The sequence below is a fragment of the Pinus tabuliformis genome, chromosome 5_2, assembly GCF_031772625.1.
Source record: "Pinus tabuliformis cultivar Carrire ecotype Pingquan chromosome 5_2, CPIR1, whole genome shotgun sequence".
Lineage (NCBI taxonomy): Eukaryota > Viridiplantae > Streptophyta > Pinopsida > Pinales > Pinaceae > Pinus > Pinus tabuliformis.
Genome location: NC_142306.1, coordinates 101,526,501 through 101,538,515, shown reverse-complemented (window position 1 = coordinate 101,538,515; position 12,015 = coordinate 101,526,501). Strand labels below are relative to the sequence as shown.

Sequence of the window (12,015 nt, the reverse complement as noted above, 5' to 3'; positions counted from 1 at the left end):
TAGATAGACTATTTACATTATAGCAATTTGCTAAAATCACCAGAAAAGCCAGATTGCTTATTCAGCCAATCCCAATAAAGAGACCATATACAGTCATGTACATACAATATGAGAAACCAGATAAAGAGACCATATACAGTCATGTACATACAATATGAGAAACCAGATAAAGAGCGGCATATGGAAATGTAACATAAGATCAGTTAAATATCATGCTCATGTACATACAATATGAGAAACCAGATAAAGAGACCATATACAGTCATGTACATACAATATGAGAAACCAGATAAAGAGCGGCATATGGAAATGTAACATAAGAGATTATATAAAACAGTTAAATCCATCAAAACTGCTGGGCTACTGATGGCGCTCATTCAGCGGAGGAGCTGTTCCTTTCCCACACGCAATAGTCGTTCCCAGAAGCGACGATGCGGAATTGTGGAGCAGGCGGGGCCAGGTTTCCCACATCATACCTCGACCCGATCTTCATCACAATATTTTCGTCAATAGCAGCCATGTACAGGTCGCCCTCCGCAGTTATAATTCTGCAATTGCTGTTAGCGTTTATGTTATTTCTCTTGCGTATGGCCATCAGGTTTTGAATTTCGCTTTTCAAATTACCGTCCACGAAATGGTCATAAAACTGCATATAAAAAAACAACGCTATCAATTGATTAAATATCCACCTTAATTAGTTGCAGGAAAACCGAATAAACGAATATAGAAAATGATTACAATGGTGGGAATGCCGGGGTGGGTGAGAATATAGGCGTAGCCCTGCAGCAGTTTGTCGGAGGGGAAAGGCCACATGTTCTGGGTGGACCCGGTGTCGTGATTGTCTATAAAGGTGACCGCCTGATGGGGTAAAACCCCGATCATGCCAGTTGGTTTCCCGTTGGAATCTATTAGGCGCCACAGCTCACTGGACTTCACCGCCTCCTGCAGGATCCCTTTGGTAGTAAAATCAAAGGCCGCTGCTCGGTCACCCGTGGAGTGCACCCAGTCGACCAGTCTCTGGCGATGGGCATTCTGGTCGTAGGCAAGGCGGCCGTCGGAGCCATAAGCCATATCGTCCCACACCTCCCCAACTGCGAATTTGGGGCTGGTGTTTTGAATATAGGCGCCCAGCAGATTTCCGGCGTAGCCCTTGGCGAAGTCGAACCTCCACCCGTCAAACCCCACATTGGACTTGAGCCAATTCATCCACTCCCACAAATCTTGCTGTATCTTCGGATTGGTGTGGTCCACGTCCGGGGCTGCAACGTAGTCGGCGCCTGTATCGGCGTTGCCAGAACCGCAAGGGTATGGTTTGTCCGGCACAGTGACCGCCCAGGGTCCCCAGTCCAGACGCCCGTCCGCTGTACCGCCCTCGAACACGCACCAGTACCCTTTATCGTCCCGCTTCGTCCCGCACCGATGGTTTATGACGATGTCGCCCACCGTTCTAATTCCCTTTTGGTGGAATGCATTCACGGCATCCTTTAGTTGTTGCTCGCTCCCGTATTTGGATGAGTCTAAATCATAGAGCTTCCCTGGCAAATAACCTAATTCACAACAAAACACAAACAGATTACGACTGGAATTTGGAAATTTCATCATACTTCCATCAAAACTCTGATCTGCTTGATGGGCTTTTGCGCTCTTTGAATAAACCCAAAAGTTACCTCCAAAAAACACGAAACCCACCAAATCCATATACATACATACCTTCAGGGGCGACGGATTGTGAGGGCGGCGGAAACCAGACGTCCGTTATGCCCGCCTCCGCTGCATCGTCTACAATCCCCTTCAATACGTTATACCAAGAAGAAGAACTCTTGGAAGATTCCCAATTGAAACCCTGGGAAGGTTAAATTATGGAGGCCATCATTTCCAGTCCAACAAAAACCATATCAGTTGCATATCTAAATACGCATCAGTGACATTAACATCAATCCTGCCTAACAATTCATGAATGAAAGAATGGATGTGATTTGACCTGAAGTAACAGGGTATTCAGAGGATCGGTTTTCGACAACTTGGAAACTGTTGATATTAGCGTTGTAGTTTGTGCTTGTGCAGGCGAGGACGCTTTGATTATGATGCAGGAGGACCATAACAACAAACATACCCAACCAAATCTGTCCATTCTAATCTGCTCTGCTTTGTTCATCTCACTCCAATTATATAAGGAAATCACAATACACAACATGCAAACCGTTCTGCTTTTCTCATATGTGAGAGTTTTGTGGTCAAGTCTCACTAGTACAGAGGTGTGAGAATGGGCCTCATTAATAAAGGGATGAGGATGGACCTTTTTTAGTAAAGGGATTGAGGATAAAATGGTAAGCCTCCTCACTGAAGCGACTCAGGATCAAACTCATTTCAAGCGACTCAGGATCAAACTCATCTCAAGTTATAGATCAAACATAAAAATCACACAGCTCCTCAAGCCATAAATCAACTATAAAAAATAACAAACCACTGGACAGAAATTAGAGTGTGAACCTATAATTGAGATCGCTATCAGAATGGATGGCTATGTCAAATCAACTCTGCGTGGATTGGCTTTGTTCGAATATATGATTCCTTTCCTCTTTTTGAGGCTTTGTTATACGACTTTTCCAAGACAATATATAACTCTTTTCCTTTCATTTCTCGTCCACATATATATCCCTGTATCTGCATACAGGCCATTGAATATTTTTCGTTTTAGCTGTCTCCTACTTTCATACACATCTCTATATAAGAAAATCCAATTCCGATAAAACTAGCACAGTAATATAAATATAAAATAATAGCACAGTAATATTATAATGAGCAGTCTACTTATTATATGTTGAAATTTAGCCATATAATTTAATTAATAAATGAAATAGTTATTTTTATTGAAATTTCCTAATAAAATTTAAAATAAGATTATGATTTTTTATTATTTAATATTTAAAATATATTATTAAATCTAAAAATAGATTCAACATTTTAAAAAAGTTCAGATTTGAACTTTGCAAATTAAATAACTTAAATTTGATCATTCCTTAATAATTTTTCCAGAATTTTGAACAAAATTAACAAAAAAAAATATATATAGAAAAGGGTCATTTAGTCTATTAATTAAACTACCCATAAATTTAATGACTAATAAATGTGAATAGATAACAATCCATAATAATACCATGTTACATATCACATTATTAAAATTAAAAAATACAAAAATTAATTAAATAAAAACTTTTTAATTATTATTACTATATATATATACCACATGTAGATGACGAATGATGTTTTGTTAAGGCACTTTGTGGTGTAAAGATCAAGGGTTTGAAACTCCATGGGAAAAAAGTTCAATGATGCTAAGGGTTGATGTGCCAGTGATTTTAACTACTTAGATACCCTTAGGTTAAAAAAGGAGTAGTCTAACTAATAAAAGAAATGAGGCTTTTGTGATCATTATTTTCTAGTCAATTTTGTTCAAAATTTGGTCCATATTTTTAAAAATATAAGTAATTTGCAAAGATCCATTTATGCATTCAAAAGTGTATTTTAAAAAATAAAAAAATAGAAATTGCCCAAAGACTAAGTGAAACAAGATTCTTAATCATGGACACTTACATTCACTTTACCATGGAGATTCTTAATTTACAAATATGTTCATTTACAATACTATTGACCAATACCATGACTTATCAATACCCCATGCCCAAAAAACCATAACTCACTTCATGCGACACTTATTCATATGACAATTTTTTTCATTAATCAATTTTATTAAAAGGGGAAAATGAACATAACTACTTTGGAGATAAATCTCAACATTTGATTTGTATATACCTATAAATATTTTAGAATATTAGGTGGAGGTTAAATCTCTACCATCCAGTATAATTATTAATAATTAAATTAAAATTTTGAAAGCCCTATTCCAAAATAGATATGGTGCTTAATAATCAATGTTATTAACAAAACATACTCACTTATGGACAATTATATTTTGTTGTCAATTAGGGTTATCTTGCATGGTTGGGAGAAATGAATATAATCCTCCCCACCCAAATTAAATTTCCTAAGCCATATGACGGATGCTGATAGTATCAACAATATTGTTCTTGTGAAAGATTTTTTTTTTTTTTTTTTTTTCCCAAAGTTATGCAGTTTATCATTTTTCAATCTCCATGAAAAGTGGATAATAACTAAATTAGATAATCATGTTTTTTTTTTTTTTTTTTTAGGGATATAGCATCAATATTTTGCTAATATATGAGGCTTGTCACTTTTCTATATCCATGAAAAATCGATAATAACTAAGTTGGATAATCATGTTTTTTTTTTTTTTTTTTGTTTCTGTTTTTTTGTTTGTTTTTTTTTTTTTATGTTTTGGCTATTTTTCAAAGTATAATTTCTAGTTTTATTTTTATTTTTAATTTAGTAGAATGTGTTGGAATTGTAAGAATGGCAGGGTGACAGGAGTGAGAGGGGTTATTCCCAATTTAGATGGAAAAATTGAAATTCAGTACACTTGGGGGTTAGATAATTACGCAAATAATGTAGCAAAGACATATGGATCACTTCAAGGGCTCCTTCTGGCTAAAGAAGAAAACATCGAAGATTTGGTGGTGGTAGGAAATTCATAGTCGGCTATCCATCACCTTGTTCATGGATATTTTCCTAAGTATTGTAAGTTGTGAAGCATGATTGATCAAATCAGGAATTTGAAACTAGCCTTCTCTACTATTAAGTTCTTTCATGTGTCAAGAATGAAAAATTATGGTAGAGATGACCTCACTAACAAAGGTGTAAACTTGGACACAAGAGTCCCAATGAGAAATGATACTCCTTCCCTCACAACTATTCTTTAATAGCGCGTTGGATATGCAAAGTAATTTGTTTTTTTGTATCTATAGGTCTTTTGGAGAATCTACACATCCAAAGAACCTATGTCCTTTATGATAATAAAACAACTAATAGATACTAAGAATAAAGATCATTGTGAGCTTAAAAGTATATTTGGTTTCAAAGGATTTTCATTGTACTCACTTGTTGTACAAGTCGTGATCTAGGCACATATCTTGATTTAATAAATATTATCACCATGCTTAAAAAGACATTTGATAAGAATGAAGTGTATTAACTGAATGTATAGTAATACTACTAATTTTATAATATATAATTTTTAAATTTTTTATTTTATATTTAGATGGAAAAAATAATATATTTGGGAGATTTTTAAAATTATAGTAAAATAAAAAAATTAATAACTCTAAAGATATCTAATGGAACATCATGAAACATAATATTATTATATTATTATTGAGAGATTCAATATGATTAAGAACTCTAACAATGGAAGGACTATGTCATTTCTCTTATAAGTTAGAAATGAAAATGAAAAATATAGAGATCACCAAGCCCATCGTGGAGCTATACAACTTTATCGTATGCTACAATCCCCTACATATTGTTATTTCTCTTGTATTATGATATATATTTATTCAATTTGGTTGTTTCTTGTGAAACATCAAATCACTACAATAGGAGTTAAACACATTTCCCATATTTCAACAAGTTTAACACTTGTTTTTAGTTGTCAATATTGGGGGTTGGGAATTTCTTAATGTTTCTAGACTTATCTAGTGACTTACATACATTATTGACTCAACATGGGTGAAGCAAGGTTCATTCATGTGGTTTTCACATGGACTTGTAAGACTAGTTGATGATTAACTTGTAAGGGTATAAATTTCTCATAAAAAAATTGTTTGGGGTGCTCATATTTTAAGATGAATATCTCAACCTTATAAATACCTAAATGCCTCCATGAAATATGCACTGAAATCTAAGACCATAAATTCCAATTCTATGGCCTGTAAATGGATAATTTTTAGTTATTATTCGTTCGCTTAGCTTTCAAGATCTAGACCTAGTTGCTCCATACAAGTACCCAATTATGTCTTCCCCATTACATATCACCAATGAAGAGATATAACAAATACATAAATCCATTTTTTGAGTATCCCTCACCATTTTGGCATGCTTTTGATCTCTCAATATTTAATTAAGAATAGATGACTATGTTTATAAATTTTGATCCCTGCCTCCTCCAATATTTCAATTCTTTAATTTATTTCTCAAACATTGCTTCCTTTCCTTATTCATTTGGAACCAAAGTTTATCTCCTACTTTTCAATTATTTTAAGTCCTATGTTGATGATGGCTAGATCTGTATTATTCTTATTATATATTTATTTTCTTTTTAATCTATAAGTGTATAGACCTAATCTTGTCAATCAACATTTCATTCTTGAGTGCATAACTCAAGGCTCATGACTACGTTACTTGAAAATTCCTAGACACAATGTCTAAAAAGTATGGCTATAAATATTCAAATAATTTTTTTAAGAAAGCCTTATCGGTGGATGTGTAGATATCCCTATTATAGGGGCATTGAATAAAAATCAAATTTTCTTTCAAAGTCCTTGGATGCTTATGATTGTATATTCAAAAGTTTAATGAGTCATTTTCACCATATATATCCTCCTTGCATCCATTAGGGTATGGAAAGTTGCACATCTTTTCAATTTTATTTCTCGCCATCCCTCAATGAAGCCCCTAATGTATTAAGAAATCCAATATCTCTATGAGAGACATGCTCCTTAATATCCCAATGTGCACCCAAATCATTTCAAAGATTAATTTTTTTACTCATCATCCTTTGTTGGTTTTCTTACAAACCACTAAAACACAGATGCTATTAAACCCACTGAATAACAATAGAAGTAATCATGCCCTTTTCTTATCCTCAACAAACCCCAAGAAGTTCTATAGATATACATTTCTATTTCCTTTTAGGTCGCCTAGAATTGGATTACATAGCCCACATTACCTCTTACTTTGATGCTCGTTAGTACAACACAATATACAACCTTAGATAAACCTAAATACTTCATGCATCTTGCAACAATAATTGTGCTCTTTCTTCTTTTGGCATTTCTAACTTTCCCATCTTATAGAGCAATCCAACTTAAAGATGGTAAACATTCTCATTACCTTCATTTGACATGATGCTTTGTAGATTTGTATATACTTCCTTGAGGTCCTGATCCCTAATATACTCTTCTTCATGTGCTTTAAGGGTGAATGACTCTATGTGCACAATGGCTCTCAAAGCTACGATTTTGGGTGCCAAAATTCTTGATAATAAAGTAGCCAACCAGTTGGTAGTTCCCTTCTTATACTTGAGGATTAAATGAAATTATTGAAAAAATCCCATTTACTTTAAATTTCTTGCTTGTTATAGCTAACTTTGAGTATTAACTTATGGCATAAGTTGATGATCACTACATATACATGTAATCCCCCTCTTGGACACCACTTATTTTTCATACCTTTCTTATGAATAGATTATATGCATTATGAACTTATTTTATTAAATTATTATATTGTGTATGGAATGATATGTTGAGTAATTAATTACTAGGTTCAAGATCCACACTGACAAAGGTCAGATGTAAGGAGAAACCTAAAAATTGTCATTAGGAATTTATGTTTTGTGAATACTAACATTAATCACATAAGTATAAGTTTTGATATATACACTAAGTTAGGCCAAATTCTAGGAGAAAGCATATGATTATTTTATAAATTATTATGGACTTAGACCTAGGGAAAGGACTTTAGCTTGATGTGGATGATCAAAGCATAAGGGACTTCAAGTGCCTCATGATGGAGTAAATGTAATGAATTCTTGTTTTGGATAATATTATTCTCCTAAATTGAAATTAGGGTTGGCAACCCAAAAGGGTTGTGATGAGAATTGGTAAGTCACCTTCATATGGCCTATGTAAATTTATTTCAAACCTAATTTTAATATGAAAACCTATTTATGATTCCTAATGACCATATGTAGGGGGATTAGTTGGGAAAAGAAGAAACATTGCTTCTGTTGTGCTAGTGAGAGAAAGGTGTGAGGCAAATTTTGATAGAGAAGAAAGAAGCATTATTTTCTATGTAACACATTTAATAATCCTATTTAGGTGGGTATATGAGATTGGGAGTAATCAATCCTATGTGAAATATGCTTTCCATTTTATTTACTTGGTTGAAGAACTCTATTAGTAGAGATGTTGTGGTACTATGACGAAAGTGTGTTGATTTATGATCCAATCCAATCCCTACAAGAAGGTTTTGTTTATCCTAAATTCTCTTCAACATTTAGTGGGATATAGTTAGTTGATGTTCTTATGATATTACTCTATGAATTTTCACCTATTCTTCTATGCTCAACTAGCTTTTTGGTTAAATGCGCCTAGTTAATTTTCTTCATTGAGTTGACTCCCTTCATGAGGGGCATCACCAATTCCCTTTGGTTTTCTATTGATTGGGAGAAAAGGACAGCTTTGGTGCGTGTTTCTCCAACAATTCATTTCTTAGTCAGTGAAGGTTAGTTTGCAATGGTGGTCTATTATTCAACAAGGTATTTGGAAAAAATATATAACAAGTCTAACTAATGATTATTTTTATTGTTATTTAACTAGTTTTAGTGATTATAATGAACATGTTGATCGCAACTAAGAATAATATTGAATGGGTACTAGTTTATTTCTTCTTGGTCAAAATATTTGAGTTATGTTTCCCAAAGTAACAACCCACCCAAATTGCTTGTGTCAAGTTGGGCTATCATATATGATATCAAATCACTTGAGTTTTGAACCTAAGTGCTTCTAGGATTGGTAACTAATCATTAGAAAAGGGATAAATTTATACCATGTGTTGTCCTTTAGGTTGTTCCCTCTCTCAAAGAGGTGTTTAGTACTTGGGAATAATATGTAAAAATGCCTTTTATTCCACTCTATGCCTTTAAGTTAGTCCTCATGCCATACGGGGTACCCTCAAATGTACTAAATTTATTATCCTTTCCTATCACACAAAAACAAGTTTTTCTAGTAAGCTCTATCTAGATATATTAATAAATAAGCTAGTGCATGTAGATAGTCTTTGCAACTTATAGAATTTGATGTGTTGTATTTTTAGAGTGAAATAAACAAGTGAAAGACTACTAAGTATATATTTCATAAACTAAAATAGAGGGGCACCTAATCATGCCTTCATCCCTTGGAATATAACAAATAAAATCATGACAATGATTGTAATATGAAGTAACATGTCACATTCTCATGATATATATTTGTGATATGGAAAATTAATAGGCATGACAAAAATATATCCATTAATTTATTCAATACAATTTATGATATAAAGTAGAAGGGAACTAAGTTAATGATGCTTGAATATTATAAATTCACTATTTCAAAGTTCCTTGGTTGTGACTATAAAATAATATCATTAATTTGGTAAGTACAATGTTAGCATTAGTTCATGGCTAAGAAATTTCATTCTTTGGCCTTATTGTTTCTCATTCCCACAGTACAAAACTTGGATCATTCTTACATTAAGGTAAAATAGAATGATTAAGAAAATAAGACATTGTGATTGATCCCTCTACCCTAAGCCTTAGATACTATTACAAAAAGAAGAATGCTCCCTTTCTCTCCCTCTCTCTCTCTCTCTCTAATTTTTTGTACCTTGTTAGTATTAGAATTCCCTATCACTCTCCATATTGAGGCATGTTTATATAAAATCAAACTAGTTTGTTTTTATTGCTAACTATTCCCATCCTCTTAAGGTTCTGACTCTATATTAAAAATTAAGGGATGCATGAGATTTATAGTTAAAAAATTACCTTTACCATTTTTGTCCCCTTACCCTTTTAGAACCATTCAAGTTAAGGCATGGTGGTTTCATTTGTGATGAATCTAGCTAAGCTAATAACTAAGAGGGTGCCTACTATCCTAGAAACAACTAAGTAATGGGGCTAACATATTATGGTACCTAATCTTATAAGCCCTAGTGACACACTCATAAATGATGATGAGTTGTCACTACCCATCCTCACTAACAACTTTCTTACCTCTTAAAATTTGAAAATAATTTTCTAGCTTGCTTTTTTTATTTAGTGCATCTAGTCAATGGGGTTTAGGGAGAAAATGATATTCTTCATGAGGATCTAGGTAGCAATAAAAAAATGTATCTAATTGAATACCTCTATAAGTGACAAAATGGTTCCTTAAATTATCATATTTAATAGTTTGTTATATACTTTCAAGATTTTTCATAAACTTCTAAAGTATGCAATCTTAGGTGGTTATCACATGGGTATTAGAGGAAACAACCTATAATGCTTTCCATGTCACTCGTGAATTATTTTATGGGTATCCTTATTGTTGCAACCTCTTGTTGGTAAATATCCATCTGCTTAGTTTGGTAATGTAGGTATTTACATCCATTAACTTAAGACCTAATTCACAAAGTTGGAATTTTATTTAAAACTTAATTCATTGTCTCAACCATTATATTCCTATATTCTATTTTTTATGGTTCTCATTATTGTGTTTCTTAACAAAGTTACCAATCAAATGAGAACTATTACCTCAAAACGAGAAATCTAGCCAAAAAAACCACAAAAAAATGAAAAAAGAGCCCAAAAATGAATTTGTTGATTCTACATCACCACTCTCTTTTTTCTTCAGGGTAAATTTTCAACTTTTTTTAAAAATGATAGTAAAAGTCAATAAAAACCAATTTTTTTGGTGCAAAAAACAACCTGAAATCGAAAAGTGTTCATGTTGGAATAACATCTTTTTTTTCAAAGTAAATTTTCAACTTTTTTTTCAATGGCATTAAAGATAAATATCATGACTCTGAGATCACCGAGGAGATCGAAAACGCTCGTTTCAGTCCTCAAATTTTATTTTGGGATAAGACACATGGAAAATTTATACTGGAAAGGAAGATCTAGTCCTTGAGGACCCCACTAGAATATTTGTATTGAAGATAACCCCCTTTTCTATTTAGGAAATATTCCTAAGATGAAACTACCATTTTTACAACTAGTAGGGATTACCTTGCAAGTGATTATGAACCATTGATTCACTTTATTAGATGTGATCTTTGCCCCAAAACAAAATATAGCGAAAATGCCACAATGACTTGTTTGAAGTGGAAAAACCCTATTTTTGTATGCTTTCATACCATATTTCATGAACCATGAACCTAAAAAATTATAAGAAACTAATAATTGCAATCGACTTTGAGGAAGAAACCTCATTTTCAAATGAAAACAACGTGTGAGATAAGATTTGATGATCGTAACACTAGGTATGCTTGGTATGTATATAGGATACAAGGGTCATAATGATAATTAAAGTGTACAATGAAAAGTTATAGAATTTCATAACAATATAACAATAGAAATGTAATTGTGTTAACATGGGATTTGTCAAGGGCTTAAAAATTTACATGCCTATCAAAACTTTGCATGGAAAGTAAAGGAACATGAGTTATAATTCATGTAAATCCTTGTGACATATCATAAGTGCAAAAATCTAGAATAATCAATGAAAGGTTTGTGTTCTTATGTGAGTGTCAAAGTGTGATATCAAAATATGTGAACATTAACATGAATGAGTTCAGATATGGATAGTTCAAGTTTGAAACCCTAAAATTCCAACCTCAAAGATCACAAATAAATACACATGTTTTAGGTTCAATTCATTTGAATTTAAAATATAGATCAAAAAAATTGTTCAACACTAGCACATAAACACTTTCAAATGAAATAAATGATAGAAAGACTAATATTCAATATGTATATCAAAAAATGAATTCAAGGTAATTTGAGATATCATGCAGTTTAAAACTAATTTTAGAGTCATTGTCAAGGTTAATTTCCTTTATCATATAAATATGGAATCCTAAACCAATGAAGCACACTTAATATATGTGAAAGAATTAGCTTAGTTTCTTAATGTGTCACTTTAATAAATATTAAGCTTAACTAAGAATGAATTTCTTATCAAATTTCAAATAATCTATGAGATTTAAAAGATTACTGTAAAATGCTAATTGAACGTTTAAGAAAAGAATTAGATTTAAGCTAAAATCAAGAATATATGAAAGCTAATTAAATCAATAAACAAA

At 32.6% G+C, this 12,015-nt stretch overlaps 1 protein-coding gene across 1 annotated transcript; it reads right to left on the bottom strand.

The window, feature by feature from the left end:
- Nucleotides 1–302: 302 nt before the first annotated feature.
- Nucleotides 303–2,543, bottom strand: LOC149157710 (alpha-amylase-like). Its single transcript, XM_089435973.1, has 4 exons — nt 1,982–2,543; nt 1,711–1,843; nt 739–1,547; nt 303–646 (listed from the first exon to the last, which is right to left on the bottom strand). The coding sequence occupies exons 1-4, from the start codon at nt 2,192–2,194 to the stop codon at nt 374–376; spliced, it is 1,428 nt and encodes a 475-aa protein (XP_089292099.1). The 5' UTR covers nt 2,195–2,543; the 3' UTR covers nt 303–373.
- Nucleotides 2,544–12,015: the final 9,472 nt, after the last annotated feature.

What these genes read in the sequence shown, in the direction of transcription:
- LOC149157710 (XM_089435973.1), bottom strand. Translation starts at nt 2,194, where the DNA reads ATGTTGTGTATTGTGATTTCCTTATATAATTGGAGTGAGATGAACAAA. An exon ending in TGAATACCCTGTTACTTCAG is followed by an intron (nt 1,844 to 1,981) that starts GTCAAATCACAT and finishes TAACCTTCCCAG; the next exon opens with GGTTTCAATTGGGAATCTTC. An exon ending in ACAATCCGTCGCCCCTGAAG is followed by an intron (nt 1,548 to 1,710) that starts GTATGTATGTAT and finishes GTTGTGAATTAG; the next exon opens with GTTATTTGCCAGGGAAGCTC.